The 26,955-nt window shown below is 27.5% G+C and overlaps 1 protein-coding gene across 1 annotated transcript in view; it reads right to left on the reverse strand.

Annotated features, from left to right (window-relative positions):
• Positions 1–1,433: 1,433 nt before the first annotated feature.
• The window catches only part of LOC145843427 (centrosomal protein CCDC61-like), a 48,188-nt gene continuing 22,666 nt past the window's right edge, over positions 1,434–26,955 (reverse strand). Inside the window, exons 7-12 of the mRNA XM_082950909.1 lie at positions 18,228–18,310; positions 14,408–14,548; positions 11,472–11,618; positions 6,076–6,171; positions 4,175–4,315; positions 1,434–1,781 (exon numbers count right to left, since the gene is read on the reverse strand). Coding sequence (XP_082807035.1) covers positions 1,577–1,781; positions 4,175–4,315; positions 6,076–6,171; positions 11,472–11,618; positions 14,408–14,548; positions 18,228–18,310 — 813 coding nt within the window. The 3' untranslated portion in view covers positions 1,434–1,576. The remainder of the gene's footprint in view (positions 1,782–4,174; positions 4,316–6,075; positions 6,172–11,471; positions 11,619–14,407; positions 14,549–18,227; positions 18,311–26,955) is intronic.

Consider the following 26,955-nt stretch of genomic DNA (forward strand, 5'->3'; position numbering starts at 1 on the left):
ATTTGTAATTTTACATTGTAACCTACTCGCAAGTAAGGTAGTCAGTTAAGCTTTAGTGCTTGGAGACGACATATTTAAAGACTCAAGTATTATATAACCCTGTGAACATAACATGTATTACTAAATACAATCTGGTGTGTATAGCATGCTCATATATCTGGTGTGTATAGCATAATATATCTTAAACATAAAAGCCTGAAGAGGAACATTTAATTAACTAATTAATAATATCGTTTATAATTACATAGAAAATGCGAAAAGATAAATAAAATCTCAAGTATAGCGTAAAACGCATTAATGGTAACTGAGAATAAATGTCGCGAAATAAGACTTCAAGCACTTTCCCTTGATTTAAAGAAAACTTTTGTAATAAAACCAAGCTAACGTTTTGCACAAAGTTGGTTTTTATCTTGTCCGTATTTAAGGATTAAAATTTACTAGGTACGAACTTCCGGCTGGGTATGCATGTTTGAGCTGTGTTTAAAGTTCGTACCTAGGTGGCAGGCTACTGAAATTTAACAACATTGAAAAGATAATGTAAACATAATTTGAATAAGTTTTTTATAAATAAAACTTTGAATGATACAAAAATTATCTGTTTAATAGATTTTTCGTATCTAATAAAAATTTCATTACTCAACATATAAAAATATAACATTATAATTTTTTTTAGTCTATATTACCAAAAAAAATCTTAAAAGCGTAACATAAGCATTTAATTTTTACTCAAGTTTAGTATACTTAAAATTTATTTTTGTTGTTAAACCAATAGTTTTAATTTTACTTTTTATAATTTGTTAAAAAATTTTTTTTCAGACCTGTTTAAAACAACTGAGGATCTCCTGTATGCAAGTATAGGAGTGAAACATTGTTTTGTTAGTAATTAACTGTTAAAATAAATATTGGATAAAATCTCCTTAAAGACATTTAAATCGAGAATTTTAAATTGTTTAATTTAAAACAAGTTACAATATTATATAAAAATAGTTTAAAATTCTAGTTTTCCCAGGTTTTTTAGTCATTTTTGTTTAAATTTCTAGTTTTTTTTTTAATTTTCTCAAATTCTAGTTTCTTTTGCCTAAATTGTGGAATTCTAGGTTTTTTTTTCAGGTATTTTGGCAACCCTGACGTCATGAATGGCCTGTTTCGGTTGCAATAGAGCTATTGATTTTTAACTTACTTAGTTTAATTCATATTTTATAAAAAGAAGTCATAAATGATGCCAAACTAACTAGATAAAATTAAAATAACTAAAAGTTTATTTAAACCAATACATCAATCATCAAATAATCAAAATGAAACATTACTATTCTTAAACACTAGTTTACCGTTTTGAGCATAAACTACTTTTGATAAAGTAAAATTTTACAGTTTTAAGCAACAATCAAATTAGATTTAATTTATTAACTAGTTTTATTAACAGAATAGCTGATAAATTATATTTATATAATGATATAAACTAGTGTTACTTTAGGCAAAAATATATTCTTGAAACTATAATCTAACAACTTTAATTGTTACTAATTTCGTTTTTATGCATTACAAATGCCAAAAACTTTAATATTTTACTGTCAGTTTATTTTTTATCAATCTCCAACATGTACTGCTGCAAAGCATTCAATCTTAGGTCAATGTCATCAAAACTTTGAGAACATTTTAGTTTTAAGCTACTCTTTGTTTTCAAAAGAGGCGATCTGGAAATCATATTTGTTTCATTAAATGAGTTTTCTCTTGTATGATCTCCTAAGCTATTGTCGCATGAATGATACGGTTGAGTAAATCTAAAGATTAACTTTCGTTTAGTAACTATAAAATGATTTTTGAACTACTTTTAAAAATTTAAACTTTACAGTATTGATTAGCAATTAAAAAAACACCAAGCATCTAAATTTAGTGATCTACAGGATCCAGTATCCGGCAGGATTCTATTTAAGATGAGACTGGAACCTGATAAAATTAATAAAAATAATCAATAGTCATTTATTAATCGAAACAATACGTCTATATTTAAATGAAAACATCTTAAATCAAATTTGGATCAACAGGTACGAATATCGCTAAGGTAAATTCTTTATTGGCATATGTTTTCTTGGCATAATTTAATCAATAAAAGCATTTTAATAGATTAATTAATAGTAATTTTTCTTCCTTTTTTTTCATGACACACAAATTTTTTTTAAATTTATATAGTGTTTTATACTTTATTTATTTTCGCTGTTGATTTTGTAATTTCCTAAATTAATTAGTGGTTATATAAGATGTAACGTTAAAAGGCGTTAAATCCTGAAGATCCTGATAAGCTATCCTGAAGAATACTCTTAGAGATTTTTTGAGATCTGTTCTTAAATTTATTAGTCGGAATAAAAGGTTTGACACAAAAACATTAGTGTTTGTATATATTTTTAAAGTTCTATTTTAGGGGTGGGCAATGTACGGCCCGCGGGCCGGATCCGGCCCGCAGAGTGAAAATGACCGGCCCCGGGCGGTTTTTCAAACTGTAATGGGATCCGGCCCGCAAATCAAAATGACCGGCCCGCGAGCGAATTTACAGGCCCACAAAAGGTCAATATTACAAAATTTTTATAAAACTTTGTATCATATTTTTACAAAACAAAACTGTAAGAATTATTCTAAAAAAGTATCTAAAAGTCATTATTCTGCTGGATCCGTATACTGGATCCCGTAAGTAACTAGTTCGAAATGCTCCGGCCCGCAAAAGACTAAATTTTTCCGAATCCAGCCCGTTGATTGAAAAACGTTGCCCACCCCTATTCTAGAATAAGCTTGGGCAACTTTTCTGGCCGATAGGCAAGCACTTTGTACATAACAGGTCGAATTTGTTCGATATAAACTTTTTAAAAGTAATCAAAGTAACTTTGAAAGAGTTAAACAGATCACAAATAAGACATTAAAGAACGTTATGGTGGAGAGAAGGACTCTACAAACTCCTGTTGAGAACTTGTCTAGTGTAACAGATCCCTCAATCAAAAAAGTATATGTAATGGCAGCAAACCACGGTGAAATTGTCAACTTGATCTGTCATAATCAAAAGCATAAAAATAGACTAAACAGGTACAAGAGCAAACCAATATGTCATATGACGACATTGTATCTTAGATGACATCATATAACCTGAAGAAGAATTTGAATGTACTTCAAATGATATAATGTATACAAAAGAAAAACTTTGTCGATTTTTTTGAAGTATAAAAGTTATTATATATAGTATATCTTAGATGAAACGGATCAGACTCTGATTACAAAGACCAAATTCTTATTAAGAAAGAAATTCAAACTTAAAAAAAAAATTATAAACAAACTCATTACCAAATTTTTTAAAGAATACCATAAGTTTTCAAGCACGTGACTTACAAATCCTGACTTTTTTCAAATATTGCCTTAATATTAAAAATTCATATTTTTATTACGAAAGAAGTTCAAAACTAAAACAGCAAATTATAAAATAAATGAATTTCGAATTTTTTTAAATAAATCTTCATCTTTTAAACTTTTTGACTGACAAAAAATGACATTTTGTCAATATTTCCAAAAAAACTTTTTTAGCCCTGGCTAGTATGATTTCTGTGTTTAACTAGTTTAATAATTTCCTAGCTAGAACATAAACATTGATCAGGAACGAGAACCAAACGGTCTGCAGGCTAGACCTAGTTCTCCAAGCAGCAACCTTTGTAGTGCGACATATATTTTAGTCTGAAAAAATCTTTTGCAAAACAACGAGTATATAATTGAGGATTTTTAGAAAAAAAAGCTATTATTTTTATTTTCTGTACACAGTAGTACTTAAAATGAATACTTCAATGTAGTTTTGCGTTTAAAGATATAATATAAAAGGATAATTTTCTAAAATTATGAGTCTCGCTGAGATTTGTTTTCTGGTATGTCTAGCCCGCAACGCATTTTCTGGTAAATCTTGCAAATTGACTAGATAAGTTTCGCACCCTTCGATTAGATAAATAGTTGAAGTTTATTTTAACACATTAAAAGTTTTGGAAACTTTAAATTAACTGGATCCGGTAGGTCATTACTTAAAAGCATAAATTACCAACAAAATTATCTAAAGAAAATTACTGAAAATTAAAAGGACGTATGATGTAAAAGAATGCGTGACAAATATTGTAAGTAGCTAATTTTAAAGTATTTTAAAGCAAAAAACCTATTATGTGAGTATATATGAGCAGATCTTCTATTCTCAGCAGATGAACTTTTGTCAGAAAAATAACTTCCTGATTTTCTATTTTTCTTACGAACATTGTCTGATGAGCTGTTCAAAAACTTTGATGAAACATCTCGTAGCCTGTTGTTAAAAACAAAATTTTTATTATATTTTGATACGCTATTACAAGTTATTTAATTTTTTTCATAAACTTATATCAATATCAAACTTACAACAATTAAACTCATAAGTCTGCAATCTAAAAACTTAGTCCAAAAACTAATTAACAAGCAATTAATAAGATTAAGTAAGAGGCAATGAACTTGTTTTTTATTACTTGTTTGTAATGAAGTGTAAAAACTAGTTGTGAGAGATAATTGGCAGGATAATTGGTTTGTAATGAAGGGGTGCAGATTACTTTTTAATATTCTGCTAAGTGGGCGATTATGAAAATGACTTTAAAAAACCCTGATATTGTAATAATATTTACTAATTTTTTTATTGATTCAACATTCTTCGCTAGTTGGCGCCACAGATTTAAATAAGTTCACATATTTATGTTAACAACATTTGAAACTGCTCATTAGACTTCAGTGTTCGCTATGCGATGTTCATTTGCTTCTGTAGCTCGAGTTTCACACACCGTTTAAAAAACTTTTTTACTTGATCAATTACGTATTTGAAAATTTAAGGTTTTTTATGTTGCTTATTGTTGTAAATTATTTTATCTGCTTTTCTCCCACGTGTTAAATTCAAGTAAAACTAGTAATCTGTACAAACATAATTAAAAAATATCCGGATAAAAAATTATAATTCTTCTTTTGTTGTTATAGAAGTAATAGAGATATCATTTTGATTCCACTCTATTCCTCTGCTTGAGTTTCTTAAAGTGATGCTTTTCTCTACCTTTCAATCTATGTAGATACAAAATCGTAATTTGTCGCAGTCATTTTCATGCAGCATCATCAACAAAAAGAGGATCCCTTACTGTGAAGTTTTTCCTTTTTTTGCTTTTAATTCTAAGCTTTCAAGTTCTAATTATTAAGATAGTATTGACACTTGAAGTTTTGTATTAAGTCAGGGGTCGACAAACTGTGGCAAAGAAAAAGTGGGCGATCTACGATGTAGTTTTTGATATAAAATACTTTTTAAACACAATAAATAAATAAATGTTCTGGTAAAAACTTACAATAAGACTACTAGTTTAATGACTATTTAAATTCGGACAACTCGAATTTCGACAATTCAAATTCTTAAAAAATATTTAAAAAATTATATCTCAATATGTAATATAAACTTGAAAAAATAAATATGTAGATCTTAATAATATCTAAAAGCCACTTTTTTCTTTTTTGAAAAATCTAAAACATTTTTCAAGATGTTTTAAAATTACTAAAAATAACTATGATTTTTACTTAATTTAAGTCATATCTCAAAAATATTTAATGTTTTGCATAAAGAAATAAAATCGCTTGTAGATATATTACCTACATATGCATTTTTTATTTTTGACAAATATACATTACTTTTTTAACTGTGGCCGTTTCAATTCTTTTTTAAGAGTTTGAATTGTCGGAATTCGAATAATTGTGCACCCAGTTTAATGATAAGTAATTAATATCGCCTTTTTATTACTTATTTTATTACAATCTCAGTTTAAAATCAAACTTTTCTTATTGATTAACACAGTAATTTTAAATAACTGAAAGTTTTTTTTATCTATACAGCGCGGTCGGCGAATAAATTTTCAATAAAGGCTGCTAACCCTTGTATTAAGCAGTATTACTAACTTAATTTTATAATCATTAAAAACAAAAGTCATATAATCAACAAATATTTAATACCATGTACTTGTACGAATAGCTAATTTATAGTCTACTAATAGATATTATAACTAAGACCGTTTTTCTTGGCTTTGTTTTAATTTTTTTTTCTTTTCTTCATGATACTCTGTAGGATTAAATCTCCGAAAGCATCTAGAACTTGGTGTTTGACTTCTGTAAAACTATGTAAATTAGATGGTATACAGTTTGAGACAAGTGAAATTCTTCATTTTAAAGGTTTTTGAAACTTATAATACAATTTACTTGAAAAAATTAATCAACAAAAACTTGAGAAAATTTTACTTAAACACAACATCAATTAAATTATAGATAAAATTTTAAGAAAAAGTATAATACTTAAAGCTTACTAATGATTGTTATTTAATTTTTAAAAAAAATGTTAAAATGCATATTACTGATTTGAAATTAAAACATATTATTTCTATATGATATTCAAAATTTAAAGTTAATCGTTTGCTAAAATAGATCCTAGCGAAGCAAGTCAACTGTAATATATAATAACAACTTTTCACAGTACTCTTTCTTTGTTAAACTAACATATGTTAAAAAATTAACACACTTAAAAGCAGCTCTGTAAAAAATACTGTAAGGAAAGAATACAAGCTAAAGTAGGTGTATGTATATTGTATATGTGTGACTAAAGACAAGCATAATTACTGTAGGTTAAAATAGTTAATAATAGGTACAATATATGATGTTAAAATCGACTGCTACAAGACTATATAATAATTGTAATTGTTAAATATAAATTGTAATGGGTGCACGACTATTCAAACTCGGACAATTTAATTTTTTTTTTAAATTTAAAGGGCCACAAACAAAAAATTAATGTATATTTGTCAAATATAAAAAATATATATGTAGATGTTATTGATATCTACAAGCCATTTTTTTTTCTTTTTTTGAAAAAAATAAATATTTTTCAAGATATGGCTTAAATAAAGTAAGAAACATAGTTATTTTTAGTAATTTTAAAATATCTCGAAAAATACTCAAGATATTGCAAAAAAAAAAAGTTGATTGTAGATATTAATAAGATTTAGAATAAAGGAAGATTACTGTATAATTTGCTTTTATTTAAGATCTACATACGTATTTTTATTTTTTTTCAAATTTATGTTACTTATTAAGATATAGTCTTTTAATTTTTTTTTAAGAATTTGAATTGTCGGAATTTGAGTTGTGTGAATTTGAATTGTCATGTAACCAATTATAATAAAGGTAAAACATAATAAAAACTATAATGACAAATCAAATATAAACGACTTACATGCAAGTCTATGAGATATAAATGCATAAAACTAAATGGTTATCAAGTATACAGAAAATTGACTTATAATTATGTAACAATATTATGTTCAAAAAACATCAGGGTTCGTGCGCGAAATTCCTTATCATTTAGCCTGACAAAGACCTATTTAGCCTGACATTTTTTCAAAGTAGAAAAAATCACCTTCAGAAGGCATTTTGGGTATCGGAGGGTCTTAATTAACAAATTAACGCAATAAAAGTATTCACAAACACTATTTTTGAAGAAAATTAAAATTTAAATAAATTATTTTCAACATCTATCAATCGCTTACCCAGCAACTTGAATATTTTTAAACTGGTCATTATAATTTCTGCTTCAATGAATTCATACCTTTATTAAATTTTGGGGCTTAGTTACATCCACCGCTTATCACCCATATACAGGGTTAGTGTCAATTAGTACTTGAATTCGTCAATTATAAGTTACATGACTGGACCAGAAGCTTTTATTAAAACAGAAATATGAATAAGTCTGTAAAAGAAAAACAAAATGTAATTAAACACATCTCTCAAAAACTTTATGTTATCATTAAAGCATCTTAATTTTTAAAATAACTAATTAAACTAATCATGATATTACATAAGTTATTTCAAAGAATCCTTTAAAACGAGTACATAAAGATAAGTATTAAACACATGATCTGGACTCTAAAACTTATCTTTTGATTAACAACATAATTTTTAAAATAACTACTCAAACTAAAAAAACAGTTTAAGCTTTTTATGTTACTACATAAACTATTCAAAAAAATCTTTATAAACGAATGAATAAAAAAACATTTATATTAAAAATAATTTTATATTTAAAACTGTTATAATAAATAAATGTCTTTGAACGAAAAATAAACATAAAATTATCTAAGCGTTATAATAAACTGAAACATTTAAAAAGAGTAAAATAAAAATTACTATCAATTCATTAACTTGCAAAATATGATTCTACTAATTATGAAACTTATATCTTTAAGCTAAGTTTTAGTCTTGTGAATGCATCTCTAATAACTTTGAATTAACAGAAAATAAAATATATTAACAAACTGCTAAGAGTATTAATCTAAAAAGTATTTGGTATAAAGCCTTTATATTAGAAATTAAAACAGTTTAACCAACTAAGCTCTGAAAAACAAAGCTCATGTAAACAAATTCAGACAAACAGCTAAGTTGTTGAACTAAACTGTACTTTTTTATGAATTTTTATAATTATGACGTATATAATCTACTAAAAACAAAATAATGAAGATTCTTAAAATAATTTTAGAGATTCAACAAAAGGTTTAAAGCACTTATTTTTACAAATACTGACTGATTTTGTCTTTAATAACTAAATCTTTATTTAGAAATAAATTCACATCTCAATTTGATCTTAATTTAAAAAATTTCATGCATTTGAACTGACAAAAACTGAGATTCTCAAATTTTTAAACATAAAAACTGTTTTAGCCTGACGTTTTTCAACTTTTTTCAAAAAAATTTAGCCTGATTTAGCCTGACGCGCACGAACCCTGAAACATCAACAATTTATAATGCATTTACATTGCATCGTAAGTCAGATAATTTATTTATGTCCAAAAAAAAATCAGCCGGGCACTTTAATTAAACAGAGCTTTCACAATTACTTTGAATACATAATAAATTAAAGGTGTTACGTTACTAAATACATCTGTTAGAAATAACAAGAATTAAAACAACAAACATTTGTTAGTGTATTAATAAACTTAATGCTGTATACTTATCAATTAGTTATAGTATTATTATTTACTATAGTAGTTTAGTAAGACATATAGAGCTACAGAAATTTGGGGTAATATAAATCTATGTAATTTTAGTAAAGGTTAAATCTAAAATATAATAAAATTAAAGTAAAATTCAAACTAAAATAACAATTACTTACATGCAAATCAAAAAGACACCAAAGCACATAAACTAAAATTGTCATCAAGCATTTAAAATTTCGACTAATAGTTAAGTCACAACACTGCTCAAATAAACTTAAATTGAAAATAAATTACATAGTAAGTAAGATAGTTAATTATTCTAAATATAAAAAAATAGTCAGGCACTATAATTAAATAGATCTTTACAGTTATTTTAAATATATAAATTAGAAATTTATGTTTAATATACATATAAAACAACAAGATTGTTACGTGCTAAGTATAAACCTGCAGTGAAAAAACTATAGCCGATCTATTGTGCGTAGTAGGTAAAAAAGCACGGTTTAACTGTGATTTGAACATAGGCTTTCAATTAAATTTGAAACTTAACACATGAATAAACATGAAAAAATTGTTAACCGGGTGACAACTCGGTTTTAGCAAATTTTCTCCAGGTTTTTAAAATTACATCTTTTTTTGATCATTTTTGGTAGTAAATTAATCTAAAGTTAATACAGGTATTTTTTGATAGATTTAAACTACTTAAACAATACATTGCTACTAATATTCAATCTTTGTTTTGTTCTATTACAACCTGTACTATCATTTTGAATCAATTTGTTTAAAGTTCTTCTCATTAGTTGTTCAAAAGTCTTTATGTTGATATATAACATAAAAATAGCCATACAATCCAGTTGAAATTTGTTGTTAGTTTTAATTTGTTAATTAACTATTAGTCTCAACCTATTTAACGAAATAGTATTCTAAAATTTGCAATTAACTAATATAAAGTTAAATAAAAATTAAAATAAAAATTATTGCAAGAACTAAAAGAAAATTTATATAGTATGAATGACTAAAAAGTAAGTTATGAAATAACTTATACTATAAAGTTAAGATTTATTAGAGCTGCTGTAAATACATTTGGCATAAAACATTGCATTAGACATTTTATTGGCCCTGCTCTTAGTTTTTATTAATCTGAACTTTATTTAGTTGCATCAGTCAGAAATAGGTTCTTATTGACTGACTTTACATGACATTTAAAACAATGGAAATGCGAGTAAAAAAGTAGTTTCATTAATTAAAGTAATACTTGATCAATTACTAATTGAACTTGTAGTAAAAGTTTTTTTAATTCTAAAAAATATTTAATTTCAACTTTTAATGAAGAAATTTCAAGGTTTTTTCACAATATTTGTACAAAATTTCCCAAAATCCAGGTTTTGTTGCCTGACCACTCTGAATGTAAATGCATTTTAAGTTGTTAATGTTTTTTGTACATATTATTGTGACTAGTCAATTTAATGTATACTTAACAACCATTTAGTTTGTGCATTAGTACCTCTTAGACTTGCATGTAAATATTTTATATTTTTATTTGTATTTTACTTTACTTTTATTATAACTTAAATCTAATTATTACAAAAATTTTATAGTTTTGTAGCAGTCGATTTTAACATCATATATTGTATCTATTATTTACTATTTTAATCCACAGTAATTATGCTTATTTTTAGTCACACATATACAATGCATACACCTACTTTAGCTTCTATTCTTTCGTAACAGTATCTTTTTTACAGAGCTGCTTTCAAGTGTGTTAACTTGTTAACACACAGAACATATGCTAGTTTAGTAGAAAAACAGTACTGTGAAAATCCGCAAATATCTAAAGTATATATTTTTATTAAAGTTTGACACTTAGACAAAAAAATTGTTATAAAAATATATACATAATACAAAAATAAAAATATCATTATAAAACAAATAAAAGTTCACCAATCTTTGATACATACCTTCATTTTAAAATATTTCTGTTTTATTTTCCAAATTATTTTACTTTAGTATAAATAAACTACTCTAATGTGACTTGACATTAATGTATAATACTTTTCATTTACTTATGATAAAAAGTTATCATGGGTTATAAGATTTAATTTACTTTAGATCAGCGTCAAGTTACAATCTTTTACATTACCTAGTAGTAGGCTTAAAAACTATAACAGTAAAATCAGGTATATGAAAGATTAGTAAAGCTTTAAATCGATCTAAAGATAGAGCTTACTAATCTCACAAAAACTGTTAACCAAATTTAAGAGAAATACAACCCTGACAGTGTTAGAAATAAAAAAAATAAAATCACACTTTCAATTACTTTTGCGTAGACATTATAGTAATTGTAATATAAAAGTGGAGTTTTATTCCAAATAAAACGAAAATAAAAAAAACAGTATCCAATAGCTTTATATACACAAGTAAGCTAACTTTGCTCTGTTGTTCAATGTGCTAGATCTTTCATTTATGGGAGGTTTTCTTGTGTTTGAAAAATTACCTTTATTTTTTTGAATATAAGAGTTTATAGATCCTCGAGAGCTTCTTGAAGATGAGCAACTATATGCTTTTGAAGATTTTCTGAAATACTATATGTTTACAAAGTTGTCAATAAATCTGGTAATAACTAGGGATAGTAAAATTATAATTTTAGTTTGTGACATTAAAAAGTAAAAATTATTGAAAACTTAAACAAACAATTTTTAAGATTTGATAAAAAAAGAATTATTTGAAATCCGCATTCCCTAAAATTATAAGACTTCACTACGGTAGATAAAACAAAAACACCAATTACGAAATGTCGTCACACAGTGCACGCATTACCGGAAGGAGTTATTAAAAATTTAAATAGTTAAAACTTTATTATATTTAAAGTTTAATTTCTTAATTTTGTTATCATAATAATAAATTTACACAGCACTCTTACTTTATTTAACTAACACATGTTCTGTATAAATTTGTTATTATTATATATTCCAGTTAACTTGTTCCGCTAGGATCTCTATTGGCAAACGCTTAACTTTAAATTTCCAATAGTTAATTTTGTTATCGTAATTTTATAACTTTTAAAACTTTTAAAAAAATTCTAAACTTTAACATTATTTTTTGTTATTCCTAATTTTCTCAAACTTGGTTTAGCATATCTTTTAGAAAGTAGAAAATTATGGCTGTTTTAAAAGTTAAGGAAGTCAAAACAAAAAAAATGTTATACACAATACGTAACGAAACCCTATGCAAGTTCGACTTAATAGCTTGTGAAGGTTATTTAGCTGACCTATAGAGTTTTCACCCATGTAAGAAAGGTCAAGGTAAACTATCTATCTTAGTTAGAGTTTTCTTATTTGTCTACGCAATAATTTTTTCGGTATTTTCTAAAGATGATTTTTTTTAGTAGTTCAATTTAATTTTTCATCCTAACAGTCATGATTGCATACCTTAATAACTATATAATGTAATGGATTATCTTAAACTTTTGCTTAGTTCAGGGTTGCCACTCGTTTTTTCAAATTTTTTTCCAGGTTTTTAAAAGTAAACATTTTTGGGTCTATTTTTAGTTTAAAGTTAAGTTTAAGATATGAAACTGTATTAAATAGTATAAAACCATTGAAAAGGTACTGTAAAGCTACTTTAGGTTAACGTTGACTGGTTGGAGTTAGAAATAAATAAAACTAAGTAGTCTATTAGTTTAGTTGGAACGTCGTAGCATAATAATATAACTTTTTTAGATTTAATTGAATAGCTTTTGATAAATTGACAAATAAAAAATTGGTTAAAAAACAGTTAAAAAAAAGTTTTCAATCTTATTTGAATAAGCAGAATTGAAAATGTTTTTTCAACGGTTTTTTATTTGTCAAATTATCAAAAGCTTACCGATTATAATCTAAAAAAGTGGACTACCTGCCTACCATTTATCCTAACTCACTTTTTTGTAATATTTTCAAGAAGCCATATCTAATAAAATTTGAAGTTGATAAAAAAGAACTCAAAAGTCTTACTACTAATATGTTACGACCTTAGAAACTAACTTTCGTTTATTAAAAAAATATTCTTAACTCTGGTTACTTAAATAGAATTTAATTATAGCCTTAACTAGATTATAATTTTATAAGCATAACTTTAAATACTTTTTTAATAAATGAAAGATCTCTTGCAACGTGTTTTTGATTAAAGAATTTGAGACAGTTAGTTTCAACGGGTTTAAGACTTTGAGTTGGCAAAACTTTAACTGTTATGTAACTTTTACGGACATATTTAACATTTTAATTTCAGAATGATTGCTCACTCTGTCTTATATATTTTTAAATAACTTAAAATCACTGAGCAAGCTGAAAATATATTTTTTTTTATTATAAAAAACATAAAGCAAAAACATTTTAGGAGGCAACTACATTAGGTCTGAAGACCTTTGTTCCAATAGAAAACTTTTAATTATCTAATAACAAAACAGTTTTTGAATTTCTGAAACTTTCAAGTATTTGTACTTACAAACCCTGAAACTTTGCAAATATTGCTATAATTTCACTAATTTGATTTTTCTACAAAAATAAATATGTTATCTAGAAAGAATAACACAACTTAATAATTTACTCAAAATAAAAACTAGTTCTTAATTTATTTTAGCAAGTATTTATTTTAGCCATCATCAACAAAGTTGAGATATTTTATGCCATCGATAATAAACAATGAACTACACCGCACGACCAACAACAACGGCATCCGAGACAACCGGCGACCGGTTTCGTCCTTTTAAAAACTCATCAGGCAGGCTTAACCGTCGTTGTGATCTTAACTAAGCGAGATTAAGTGCAAATGCACTGAAGCGACCGTTTGAGGGTAAAGTCCGAAAAATTCACGCAGGCAAATCGTTCACAGCTCAATTTATTTTAGAACATTCAAAGCATTTGAACAGACAAAAAATTTCATTTTACCGATGTTTTCAAAAAAGCTGATCTAGCCTGAGGCGCACGAACCCTGATTTATTGAGAATTAAAGAACTTGAAAATTTTAATCCAAAAAGAACGATAAAAACCAACTGGTAGCTTCGTTATTATATTTTAGACAACATACTAAATTTCTAAACATAAAATCGATAGGTTTTCGTAAAACGAGGATTTAAGGGGTATTAACATATTTTTGCTGTTAAAATTTATATTTTTATGAAGTAAATTAATCCTCGATTTACAAAAATCTATCGAGCATTTGTTTCGAAATTTAGTATGTTGTATAAAATTTGTGAGATTTTTTTTTACTAATTTACATTTAATTTTCACTATTTTTACTTTAACTGTTTTTATTGTACACACTTATGGTTGATAAGCTATACTGTGGCGAAAAAATGTAAAGATAAAGATTTATATGACTTTTAATACCTTACGGAAGGTGTTTTTAATTTCTCTAATGACGAAGATCTGCCACATTCCTTTGAAGATAAACTAGCATGAAATGATCTTCCTCTAGATAAGCTTCTTTTGGACTTTAATGATGACCTTATGTTTGTAGACGATGAATTGCTGTCAAAAATTAAGCTTTAAAATAAAGTAGATACACCGTTTAAATCAATATTTTCTTTTTATCAATTGACGATGGACTTATTTTTTAAAAACAATTCTTTATATATGCGTGATGAGTATTATTTTTAGGCCTTTGGGATAAAACAATTTTATATAGTTTGATCTTATTTTGTACACTTTTAATTAGCTTTAAGTTTATTTTTACCCTTTACTAAATTAAAAGTAACTTTGAGATATATCGGACCAAATTTGTTCATTTAAATAGCTTCATTACAAAAAGCGCACACTAAAACAACAACATAAATATTAGATCATTAAAAATCTCGATCAGGATAAAAAATTAACTTAAAATCGATCTTTTTTTGTTTAACTTTTATTGTATTACGCCGTTACGCTGCAGAGCAGCTCATCAGACACAAAAAAAGCTGTAAAACAAAATACAGAGCGATGACCTAAAATAAAGATAGAAGTAAAAATATGACTTACCATAGATATTTTTAATAAGAAAAGCTTCTCTGCAGTGTAACGGCGTAATACAATAAAAGTTAAAAAATAGTGTAATCTTAATCCTTGCCAACGATAGATAACTCTGTTTTATCTGCTATTTTACCCAAAAAAATTATAAAACAACTTAAAATTCAACAACTAAAACATGATCTCAAAACTGATTAAGTAAAACAAATACTCTATTGATATACTTTTATTTAATCAACCTTATCGAAACTTTTTTTAAAACTTATACTTTTAAGGAATACTTCTAAACACACTTACCAAATAATTTGATTGTACTTTTGTTTTTTGAATACTTAAATCTAACCCTTATTTTAATCCACTAGTTAAAAATAAAAAAAGTGGCATAAAAACTAACAATTAAAAAATATCCCAACAAATTAAAATAAGGACCTCAAAATCGAACAGGTAAAATAAAATGACCCGGCCATAGTCGCAGGCGAGAGGACATAGAATTTTCGGTCACTAGGAAAACAAACCAAGTGTTATACATTGTAGAATTGGTATGACAATCATGATAATGACATATCAAAATTGTATGTTACTAAATTAAACTGAACTGGAATTGAAATAAATCATACTGCGGTCAAAACTAAGTTAAAAAATTTAAATGACGTAATAAACAAGTGTTCATTTAAAGAACTAAATAAATTCTTAAGCTAAATAACTTAGCTGTACTTGTTAGATTAAATTTAAACTAAATAAAACAACGATAAAAATTAACAAATATAAAACTATATTTTTTAAAACATTTAAACAAACAATTACTAAAAAATAACTAAATGTAAAGATTTAAAAAGTCTTCTCTGATATTGGAAATTTTTCTGCTTGCATAAACTTGGCCTTAATGATTGAATGCATAAGGCTTTCAGAATATGTAGCTGAGAATCAATACTCTCCGCTATCATTAAAACTAAGAAGTTCTCTTCTTTGTAATTACTCGCACACTCATGATTGTCCTGCAAATGTTGTTAAATCGCAGAGAAGTATCTTTTGCAGGTTTTTTCAAACGACCATCAAACCAGCTTTTCAAGACTTTTGGAACATTCTGATCAGTTCTTTCTCCCAAAAAAAGTTACATCATCTATAAATTTAGATGTAACTGTGGTATTGACTACATGGGAAAAACATCTCAAAGATTTCACGTCAGAATTGATCAGTATATTAATAAATCTTGAAAAGTTAGTTTGATGGTTGTTCAGAAAAACCAGCAGAAAAAAAACTTTTCTGCGATGGGACAATATACGGTTAGCAATCATGAGTGTGCTAGTAAATATAGAGAATTTTTCCGTTTTAATAAGAGCGGAGAACTCTTTTCCGCTATACATTCTGGAAGCCTAGTGCATTGAATATTTAAAGCACAGTTTATAAAAGCATAAAACGTTCGTATATCAGACTAGACTTTTTAAATCTTTATATTATGTAAATTTTTAGTAGTTGTGTCTTTAGGTTTTCTTAAAAACTGTTGTTTTATTTTTACAATTGCCAGTTTTACCGTTTATTTATTTTAGTTTGATTTATTTAAACAAGTTTTAGTACAGCAAAATTGTTAAGCTTAGCATTTAATTAATTTTTAAAATCTTAATTTGGTAATTTCGTCATTTTATATTATACTTTTAAAACTCTAATGTCATGACTAAAAAATAATTTCATTTCAGGTGCAATTTACTTTAATTTAGTAAAATACAGTTTTTGATGAGTGTTATTTGAAAGTACTTAAATAAATAACAACTTTTGGCAACCCAAACCCATCAAAATGTGCTTTACAGTATCTTTGTAGTAGTTCTCTACTGTTAAACACAGTTTTAGATACTACATATACTTTTTTACTGAAAAGAACTGTTGTTTCTGCAAATATACTTGGGTAATCTGTTGACACATGGTGTCGGTCAGATATGTTAGTCAGCTCAGGATTACTTGTTCGAGTATGGTTACTAGCCTTCAAAGCCTTTTTAGCTGTTTACGTACGTGTAGTGTGCTCAGTTACCATCTTAGAGATATTGGACGCCACAAGGGCTTGGAGTTGTTGCTACTAGTACTCATATTTGCTATCAGTACTAATAAAGATAAACTAGACCTTTACCACTTGAATTTACTTTATAAAAGCCCTTCATAATCTAGTCTACTAATTAAGTATTTTAAATCTAGCTTGTTTGATTATCTAGATAAGACTGTAACTGGTAAACAAATAATAAAGTAACTTTAACTATACAGTGTAAACAAACTTCGATTTTAGAAAAGAATGTTCATAATGAACTTAAAGCTTGTAGGTCGCTTAAACGGGCGTGTATGTTTTTGAGTTTCATTCGTTTATCAAATCTTCGTTTTCAAATCAATACTTAGAGTCGAGGGAACAATTTATTAACGTACAACGACTATAAATTGCCTAGGTTGGGCTCACCAGTCGAGACTAGGTTGTTTAGTAAATCGAGCAGACGGATACGGTTAATATTTCCAAGTTCGATCGTATTCATCGAACTACGGTGAAAGCGCATAAAATTCACTTCAGAATAGAAATACTTTGCAAATGTAAAGCGCACTTGCTTTAAAATATCGGCCTACATAGAACTACGAACAACAGCCCTCATTTTGTCTGCGCTCGGCCTTTTATATGCTTGAAAATGTTTACTTCTCTCAGAAAAAATCAGGCTGCTGCTTACACCTGCAAGTGCTTCCGCTCAGCGATTTTAAAAACTGCGCCCTTCTCTCGTGGCGCTCAACTTTAAATAGTGTTACGATAGAGAAAACCATTTTATTTAAGTCTCTCAGCAGTCAATACTTACACAGTGTATAACAGAGTGTGCACCTATTAGAGTTTTGCTGATAGAAATTATTGAACTTTAGACTGAAATTTTGGTATATGATTGAGAGGAAATATGCTAATTTTAGTTCTAGACTAGTTGTTTATTTTTTAATTTATTGTTTATAGACTAGTTTTTATTTAGTAAGGCTTAGCATATTAAACGTAGATAGTTTTGGTTAAAACGAATGTATGCTTAAAAATCAAGAGTGCATTGCATTTTCAATTTAATGATATGCTGTGGACAGTTTATAAATGTTTGAGAAGCATTGTTAATTTTTTTAAATATTTAAATACGCCCATATAAACGTTTAAAGGTTTTTATACTTTATTATTACTTCTATGCATTATGTAAAACATATAGCTAACCATTTTTTGTAGAAATCCAGTTCTCTTGTCAAACTTTTAACTTTCAATCGTAAACTTCTTTCTTTTGCTGAAATTTCATTGACCTGAAAATGTTTAAATGAAAAACAATTATACACAATAGTTTTTGTAAACTTTGACTTACATAATTTAAGATCGTAGGGTGTTTTTTTTCACAAAGATAAACAATTAGGCTTATATTAAAGCTCAAACTATAAGTCTTCATGGTTAATCATGGTTAATTAAAAAAAAATATCTCTTAACATTTAATCTTTTTTTTTAAGTTTCCAATAAAATCGTATGGACCGCAATCTGTCCATCGTCAAATTTCAGAGACGTTAAAAATAAAATCAAAATCTATCTATTTTGTTGAGCTAGAGAACTAACATTTTTATAAAACATTCCTTATTAAATAACTTTTATGGGGTACAAATTTTAAGTTAAAATAACAACAAATACTTTGCATTTTTATTAAAGTTCAGTAGAAATAGTTACAGTATACCCTTTTCATCTACTATTGTATACAACTAAGCTAAAGAATAATATTAACAGTTATGAAAGTTTGTAATACAAACATCATAATTAGTTTGAATAAAAATCGTGAAATAAACACTGTTCGGCTAAAAAATTGGTAAAATTAAGTAAAAAAATCTTTTAAAGCATAAGTAAGTAAAAATAAACTTAAGATGGTATAAGGATATTACAATAAAATATACTAATACATGTTTAAAGCTATATAAGCGTAAATAAAAAACCGGCTATGAAAATGTATTAAGTATAATATAATTATCGGAATTTAGTTAATGTACTTATTTAAAAGGAATAAAACTAGTGTTAAAGACTTGAAATTTCGGAACAATTACAACAAAATATACTATACGCAATTATTAAGAAAACAGTTTTCAAAATCGTTTAAATAAAAAACTTAAATAAGGTAAAATATAAAAACTATGACAATTTATACTAATTTGTGTTACAAACAAACTTTAGTTTACACAACTTTGGCTTATAGGTTATTATAAAATGGGGTTCTAATACATTTAAGTGGTACATATTACGTCCTTTAGTTAAAATTGTGAACTTATTATCATTATAATGTTTGAAGCATTCCAGACAGTTTAATAAATGATCTCTAGTTGCCGAAGAATTTTAGTAGGTTTACTACTTCTATTGGTCACCCAGTCTCTAAGGGGTTTTGATACATACTGATTTTATCTCAGATATAATGTCTAAGAAGTTCTACCGATGTATTTACCTTCACAGTGACACTTAAATTGATAGATAACATTATTCTTTTCTGGGTCGAGAGTAACATCTTTAAAATAAATATTCTATTTAAATGTTTTCTAGAGAAGTGTATGATACGTAGATAAACAGCTCCAAATGTATTGTGGATTATATAACTTACTTTATTTTCTAGGAACTTAGCTTCAATGGGAAGTCTAAAGTACACTGGGCACTTAATCGGGCCTTGTTTTGGAGGACTAAAGAGTTTTATGATGGTCATTCGTTTTTTGATAATATCCGTTTGGTAACCTAATAACCTGAATATAATACAAATATTTTCTATTTCAATAACTAATTTAAATTTTGAGAAAATGTTATACGTTTGAAAAACTAAGCAAGAAATAAGATTTTACTTTTTGTGAAGTAGGACAGAAGGACTTTTATGGGTTGTATTGGCCAATAAATGTTGGCTTACTGTATATGGATGTAATAAAAGAAGTTGATGTTCGTTAAAATGAAACATTTAGAAAAGAAAAACAATGGTCGACTTCGTTTTCACGAGTGAATTCAAAGGACGGATGAAGGTTAGAATTTTTATCAAATAAATCTTCAACGTTGTAGCCTTACTTGTTTGGGATAAAAGTATAACCTACATGTCTAAAGTAATTAAACGGCTTATCTATATTCTTAAACAAAATAGATTCAAAATACCCGACGAAAGTATTTGCTAATACAGGACCCAAGTGACTCCCCGTGGTGACACCATCAATTTTTCTATAAATATAATTGTTAAATCTAAATTTTACATTCTTGACAGACATATATAACATATTCTGAACTACTTCTTTAGGAATAACCGGTGGATTAAGATTTGAGTTGTAAAGTGTTTTAACACAAATGCTAATTGTTTCATCGAGTGGGACATTGGTAAAAAGGTATTAATGTCAAAAGAACACATTTGGTTTAATTAACTGGAGTTGTTACGAAGAGTCTCAACGAAATTGAATGAGTTTTATACACAAAATTTAGAAAATTTACCAGAAACTGGATTTAAAACAGAAATAAAAAACTAGCTCTCTTTTACTCAGCAGCATTTATCATGTCTAAAACAGGTCTCCATTATCTTGGGAAATAAAACCTTATATATACCAACCTCTCAACTTTTGTTAATATAATATTTCAATTTTAACAGTTGAATCAGCTCTATCAACAGGACCTAATTTCGGTTTGTCATTTAAAATCTTATCCATTTTTTTATACAAAAATCTTTATTTATTACTACAAAAAAAAAGTTCTTTTGTCTGCTTTTAAAATAGCAATTCGTGGATTAGATTATAACAAATGTTTTTGGCAAATTACCACCAGGTTTTCAAAAATCCTTCCAGGTTTTTTAAATTACACGTTTTAGGGTCTATTTTTAGTTTAAATTAAGTTTAAGGTAAAAAATGCATTAATAGTATAATAACACTGTAAAGGTACTTTTTTTTTAATAAAATTTTTTTTGATGATGACAAAATATGTTAATCTATAAATACATTTTTTTTGTGTCAAATCGAAATTTTACTACTTAACATGTAAAAATTGTTTTAAACTCCAGGTTTTTTAGTTACTTTTGTTCAAATTCCAGGTTTTTCGAGAATTCTAAGTTTTTTGGCAACCTTGCTAGATTTTAAATATTTATAGGCCAAACTACAATTTTTGAATATTCTAAAGTCTGTGAAGGTCTATTTAACGGTAACAAACATACTGTCACTTATCGTATACATAAAAGAAAGAAACGGCAACTTTTGTTAGCATATATAGGCACACGCGAAAACCTTAAGACAAAGTAAAACGTAATTTTTATGGTAAACTAAATATTATAGTGGGCAAATCACTAAAACATGACCAGCTGTTCATTTTTAATAATGGAAGAGTCAGACCTTATCCTGGTTCTTGGGCTAACTGTCCATGATATTTTGGTTTATAAAATATAATTAATCGATCGAAGTCTTTTAGAGTTTTTTCATAAGCAAATTATCTGTGTGTGAATATTCATTTAAAAAACCAAACCGCAGCATAAAATACTTTCGAGAAATCCTCGTTCTAAAAACTAGCACCAGTTGACCTTATTTTAGTAAGACGTCGTCATATATGCATTGTTCTTTTAACAGTTCAGGTTGAAACAGCAAACACTTGTTGGTCTACTGCAAATGTACATTTTACAAAGTTTACACACAAATCAAAAGAATTGGCTCGCAAAGTCCGATTAAACTTTGAAAAGTTTAGATAAAGATTAAAATAAGAAATTCACTGCTCTGATGCAATCTGTTTTTTCCTCCTCTGACACACCTTGAAACATTACAAGCTTGTTCCGAGAGACTTAAAAAAAGAAAAGAGTTATTTACTTTAGCTTAACACTATATAAAGCCGAGCGCGGCTCGAAAGGAGAGTTTTTTTTTACAGTTCTCAATATTCTTGAGTAGAATGTTAAAACTTCCGTCATAGTTAAGAGTCGCAGCTTTTTGTTTAAAGCGAGTGCGCTTTGCACTTGCAGGGTCATTTTTCGCTTTCGTTTTGGCTAGCATAGTTACAATTCGTTACAGTTAAAGCAACGCTCTTTTGTTTCAACAGGCACATTTTAGATTCTTTGTGAACCAGACTTCACTATTTTTATTAGAATCACACATTGTTTGATTTAGTAACAAACTGAACCTCAAAAAACGTTTAACAAAACGTTTTTCGGTCTAGTTGTGAACGTCACTTAAATTGTATTTTAGCGAATATATACGTTCAGCTTTCGTTGCATTTTAGCGACTGTTTGCTCAGCATTGCACTTATTTTGTAGTCCTCTGACTTCAATAAACACCGTTGAGAAACTTAAGCATAAGTAATTCATTACACTTTCCGACTTTCGTAGTTAGTTACAACCGTTTTTTGAGCTCTACACGTCTACAGTGAATTATTTACCTGCAAGAATCGCCAAAAACGGAAGCAAGTGTATATTTGACCAGTATTGATTTCCAGCTTTCTTTGTTTTTTTAACAACCGTTTCTCAAGTAGAAACTTCTATTGTAGTTCAACCTTTTAGACGTTTCATACGCTTCAAGTCCTAGCTTGGCTCTGACTTCAGTAAGAATAGCTGAGGACTGTAAACAAACGCTAATACATTGAGTAAAAGTAGCCTTGCAAACAAACCATCGAGCTCTGACTTGCATGTGGGTGAGTGTTATTATTTATCGCTTGTTGTTAAACATTGTAAAATAAACTTAGGGTGCCGAGCCTATACTTTTAGTATAAACAGTAAAAAGTAGTTAAGTAAGTTTAATATTAATCTAATTAGTGTATCGTATTTTGTTCTCTATTAAAATTATATACTGAAGTATACGTTGAAATCACTAAGATTAAATTAAAGATTTACTTTCTAGTCTATATTAAGATTATATATCAAGTATATATTAAAATCATTTTAGACTAACTTAAAATGTCAATAATAGAATCAGAGGGTTATAACCTGCTTCTAGTTCTTGGTCAACTATCTAAAAAAGTATATACAAAAATGCATTGAAATCTTTTAGAAACGAAAAAAATCAAAAAAAGACTTGTCTGAAGAAAACAAAAATGCGTTGTTTTATTTAACAAAATCAAGCGACAGACTTATGTTGATTATCAACATAACCAAAGTCGCATAAATTTAAAAAGCTATTAGTAAAGCTAGAAAAAACTATTGGACAGACAGCAAGGAAATGCTCTAACGAATTTTGGTTGAAAGCTATAAATAGTATTTAAGCTACTGCAAGTGAGGCAACACCAAATTAGTTTAAGAAGAAATCGAAAAAGTAGTTTAACCGGCAAAAAAATTAAAACTTAAATTGCAAAATAAGATCAATTTGTACAAATCAAAGTGAATCCCCCTATGCCTTTATATTTAATATAAAAAAGACAGGGTTCGTGCGCGTAAGGCTAAATCAGTTTTTTTTATAAAAAGTGGCAAAACGTAAGTTCAAATGCTTGAAAATTTAAACTTTTTTTGAGTATGTATATCATTAAATGTGATTTTCTTTTTTTACAAGCATTTGGCTTTTAAAGGCGAGGTGTCAGTAGAAATGCTTGAAAATATCTAAAAGAAATTCGAGAGCCTTTTTTTTAAACAAATTACTAAGATGTGAAATTATTTATATTACAAATAACTAAACAAGTTTAATGAACTGTGTTGATAATAAAAAAGAAGAACACAACAATTAATTTAAATTTTTGGATGTTTGTGTCCAACGATCAGTCAATGTGGAACTTTTAACTAAAATCCATCAAAATTTAAATTAAGAGGCATTATATTTTCCATCGGCATCTTTTCGTCCAGTCAAGCAGAACTTAGGAGTTTTAACGGGTATGGTGAAACGTTTCACCAGAAATTGTTCTCCTTAATATCTTGAAGGCGAGTTGAAGATACTTCAAAACATTTCCAGGGCTGCCAAAGGTTTTTGAGAAATTTCTTCCAGATTTTCTTAACTTCTTCTAGGTCTAAAAGTACAAGTTTTTGGACCTATTTCTAGTATAAAACTAAGTTTAAGGTAAAAAACAGTTTGAAATTGTATAAAAACATTGAAAAAAACTGTAAAGCTACTTTAAATGTTTTTTTAATAACACAGGAAAAATAATAATAAAATAAACTACCTACATGATAGACTTTTTGTGTCAAATCAAAATTTCATTACTTTACATAAAAAATTGTTAAAATTTCCAAGTTTTTCTAGGATTCCAGGTTTTTTAACAACACTAATAATTTCCTTCCCTTTGATTATCCTGGTAGCTTAGTTTTGAAAATTATAACAACAGAAAGAAGTTCAACAGCTTAAAAAAAGGTCGGCCCTGAAAAGCGTAAGGTGTACTTAAAACTTCCGTACCTTGTCAATATTTCTAAGAGATTTTCTAAAAAATTCTGAGGAAGTAAACCAGGTGCTCAGCTCTGTTCGGTTAAGAACAATTTTGTTTACTGATCGACCTCTAAGTTGAATTTACAAACATGTTTCTCCAACTAAAGAAAAAAGTAACAACATCTATAAACTTAGTGGCCATTTCGGGAGTGACTACGTGGGAAAAATGTATCAGAGGTTTCACGTAAGAATAGATCAGCATGTGCCAAAAATGTTGAAAAGCTGATTTGATGGTCGTTTGGAAAAACCTGCGGAAAAAATACCTCTCTGCGATTGAACAACATTTGTTTGACAATCATGAGTGTGCGAGTAATTATAAAGAAGAGAACTTCTCAGTTTTAATAAAAGTTTTTCAGCGGAGAACTCTTTTCAGCTACATAATCTGGAAGCCTTATGCATTCAATCATTAAGGCCCAGTTTATGTGAGTAGAAAAAGTTCGTATATCAGACTAGACATTTTTAAATTTTATACTAGAGATTTTATAGTAATTGATTTCTAAAATATTTTACAAAGTGTAGTTTTATTTTTGTTACTATTAGTTTTTATCGCTGCTTTATTTTAGTTTGATTTTAATCTAACAAGTTTTATTAAAACAGTTAATTTGTTTAGTATTAGCATCTAGTTAATTTTAAGTCTACACACGATTATTAAGTCTATTTATATATTTTAAGACGTTAATGATATAAATTTATTTCACTTTTAATTTGGTAAGATACAACTTTTGCCTTACTTGATAGTACTTAGATTATGATGAAATGTGTTTTGTTATAATTTTGAGTTTTCTTGGTCTATACTAGGGGTGCGCAACGTACGGCCCGCGGGCCGGACCCGGCCCGCAAGCGAAGTGACAGGCCCGCGAAGGGTCAATATTACAAAGTTTTTATAAAATTTTGCATCACATTTTTACAAATCAAAACTGTAAGAATTTGACTTTAAAAACATGCTAAAAAATGACTTTGTAAATTAATGTGTAGTAATAAATATACCATTTTGTCCTAATATTTTGTGTTGTTCTAACTTGTTTGGAATATCGTTTTGTCAAATTACCCCAAGGAAAGTGTTTTTTTAAATACGATATTTTACATACGTACATATGTCAATTACAATGTTAATTATATTTATAGACATTGTTTAACATCTGACATGTCTCAATATATATCTTAAGTTGTCAGAATTGAGAAAGATTTGTGAATTTTAAGGATTTAAAAAAGTGATTCACTGTTTAATATAACTAGATCCCGGCTGGATCCAAAACTTATATTTTAATTAGAATCCGACCGGATCCGGATCTCGACTTAAAATTAGTATCCAGTTGGATTCAGATCCAAAAAGTCATTATTCGACTGGATCCTGACACTGCATCCGGTAAATAACTAATTCAAAATGCTCCGGCCCGCAAAAGACTAAATATTTCCGGATTCGGCCCGTTGATTGAAAAACGTTGCCCACCCCTAGTCTATATTGTACACTATTAATCAAGTTAAGAGTAGCTTTCAACTCTTTAAAATAAAGATAGATATAGCAGACCAGATTTATAGAGTTCAAAGACTTTTTTTCAAAAGTGCAAACTAAAACCACAGAAAATTTCTTTTTAATTTAATGACCTCCCCTCTACAATTTTATCAGTTTTTAAGCAATTGTTCTAAAACTGTCTCAGTCTAAAACTTAAAAACTAATAAACAAATTCTATAATGTTTTTTTTAACTGTTAACCATTTTTTTAATGAGTTCAAAAATTGATTTTAAAAAGTTGTCTTAAAGTTTCCTAATAGTTTTTTATTATGCTCTACAAGTATTTGTTTTACCTTTTTTAAGGAACATTTCCTGAAAATCTGAGATCTCTAGCTTAAAAAACTCCTAAAGTAGTTACTACTACACCACTGAAATTACGAATCTTAACACATATTTAAAGAAGTTACATTTAAAAAATTTATAGATAAAATTTATACCACTTTAAACCTTTTTTTTGAAGTAGTTACATATTTTAGAACTCCGATGAACTATGCTATTTTTAAGTAAAGAGAAGAAACTTCGTTCATGGTTGCCACTAATCAAGCTGAGAAAAATTTCCCGACTTTTACTGACTTTTTCCTGACTTTTTACCAAAACTTTCCTGACTATTCTAAATCAAACTCTTAAATTAAACTTATTCTAAAATACATAATTTAACACTTGAAACTATATAAAGCTTTCAATATAATTTTAATACAGGTTAAAAACAACAGTGTTTGCTGAATTCTATCATCAAACTTCCAGTACATCACTTAAACCAGTGCTTCTGAACCTTTTTCTAGTGGCGGAACCCTTTTCGAAAGTTCAACTTTTCCGCGGAACCCCTAATTTAATTTTACATAAAATGTTTAATATAATATTTCCTGCAAAAAAACAAAGAATTTCAGTGAAAAACGAGTTTTTTAGCAAAATTATATCATTGATCATACCAATTGTAATAGTATTAAGTCGAGTCAAACTCAAAGTGCGCCAGAGGCAACAGGTATTTTATGATTCTATAATAAATAAACAAAAACAAACATGATTAATCGCAACGTCATAAAAATCTTTCCTTGAATAATAAAAACAAAAAGAGAGCT

The sequence above is a fragment of the Thalia democratica genome, chromosome 1 (assembly GCF_965202585.1).
Source record: "Thalia democratica chromosome 1, ktThaDemo2.hap1.1, whole genome shotgun sequence".
NCBI classification, from domain to species: Eukaryota; Metazoa; Chordata; class Thaliacea; order Salpida; family Salpidae; genus Thalia; species Thalia democratica.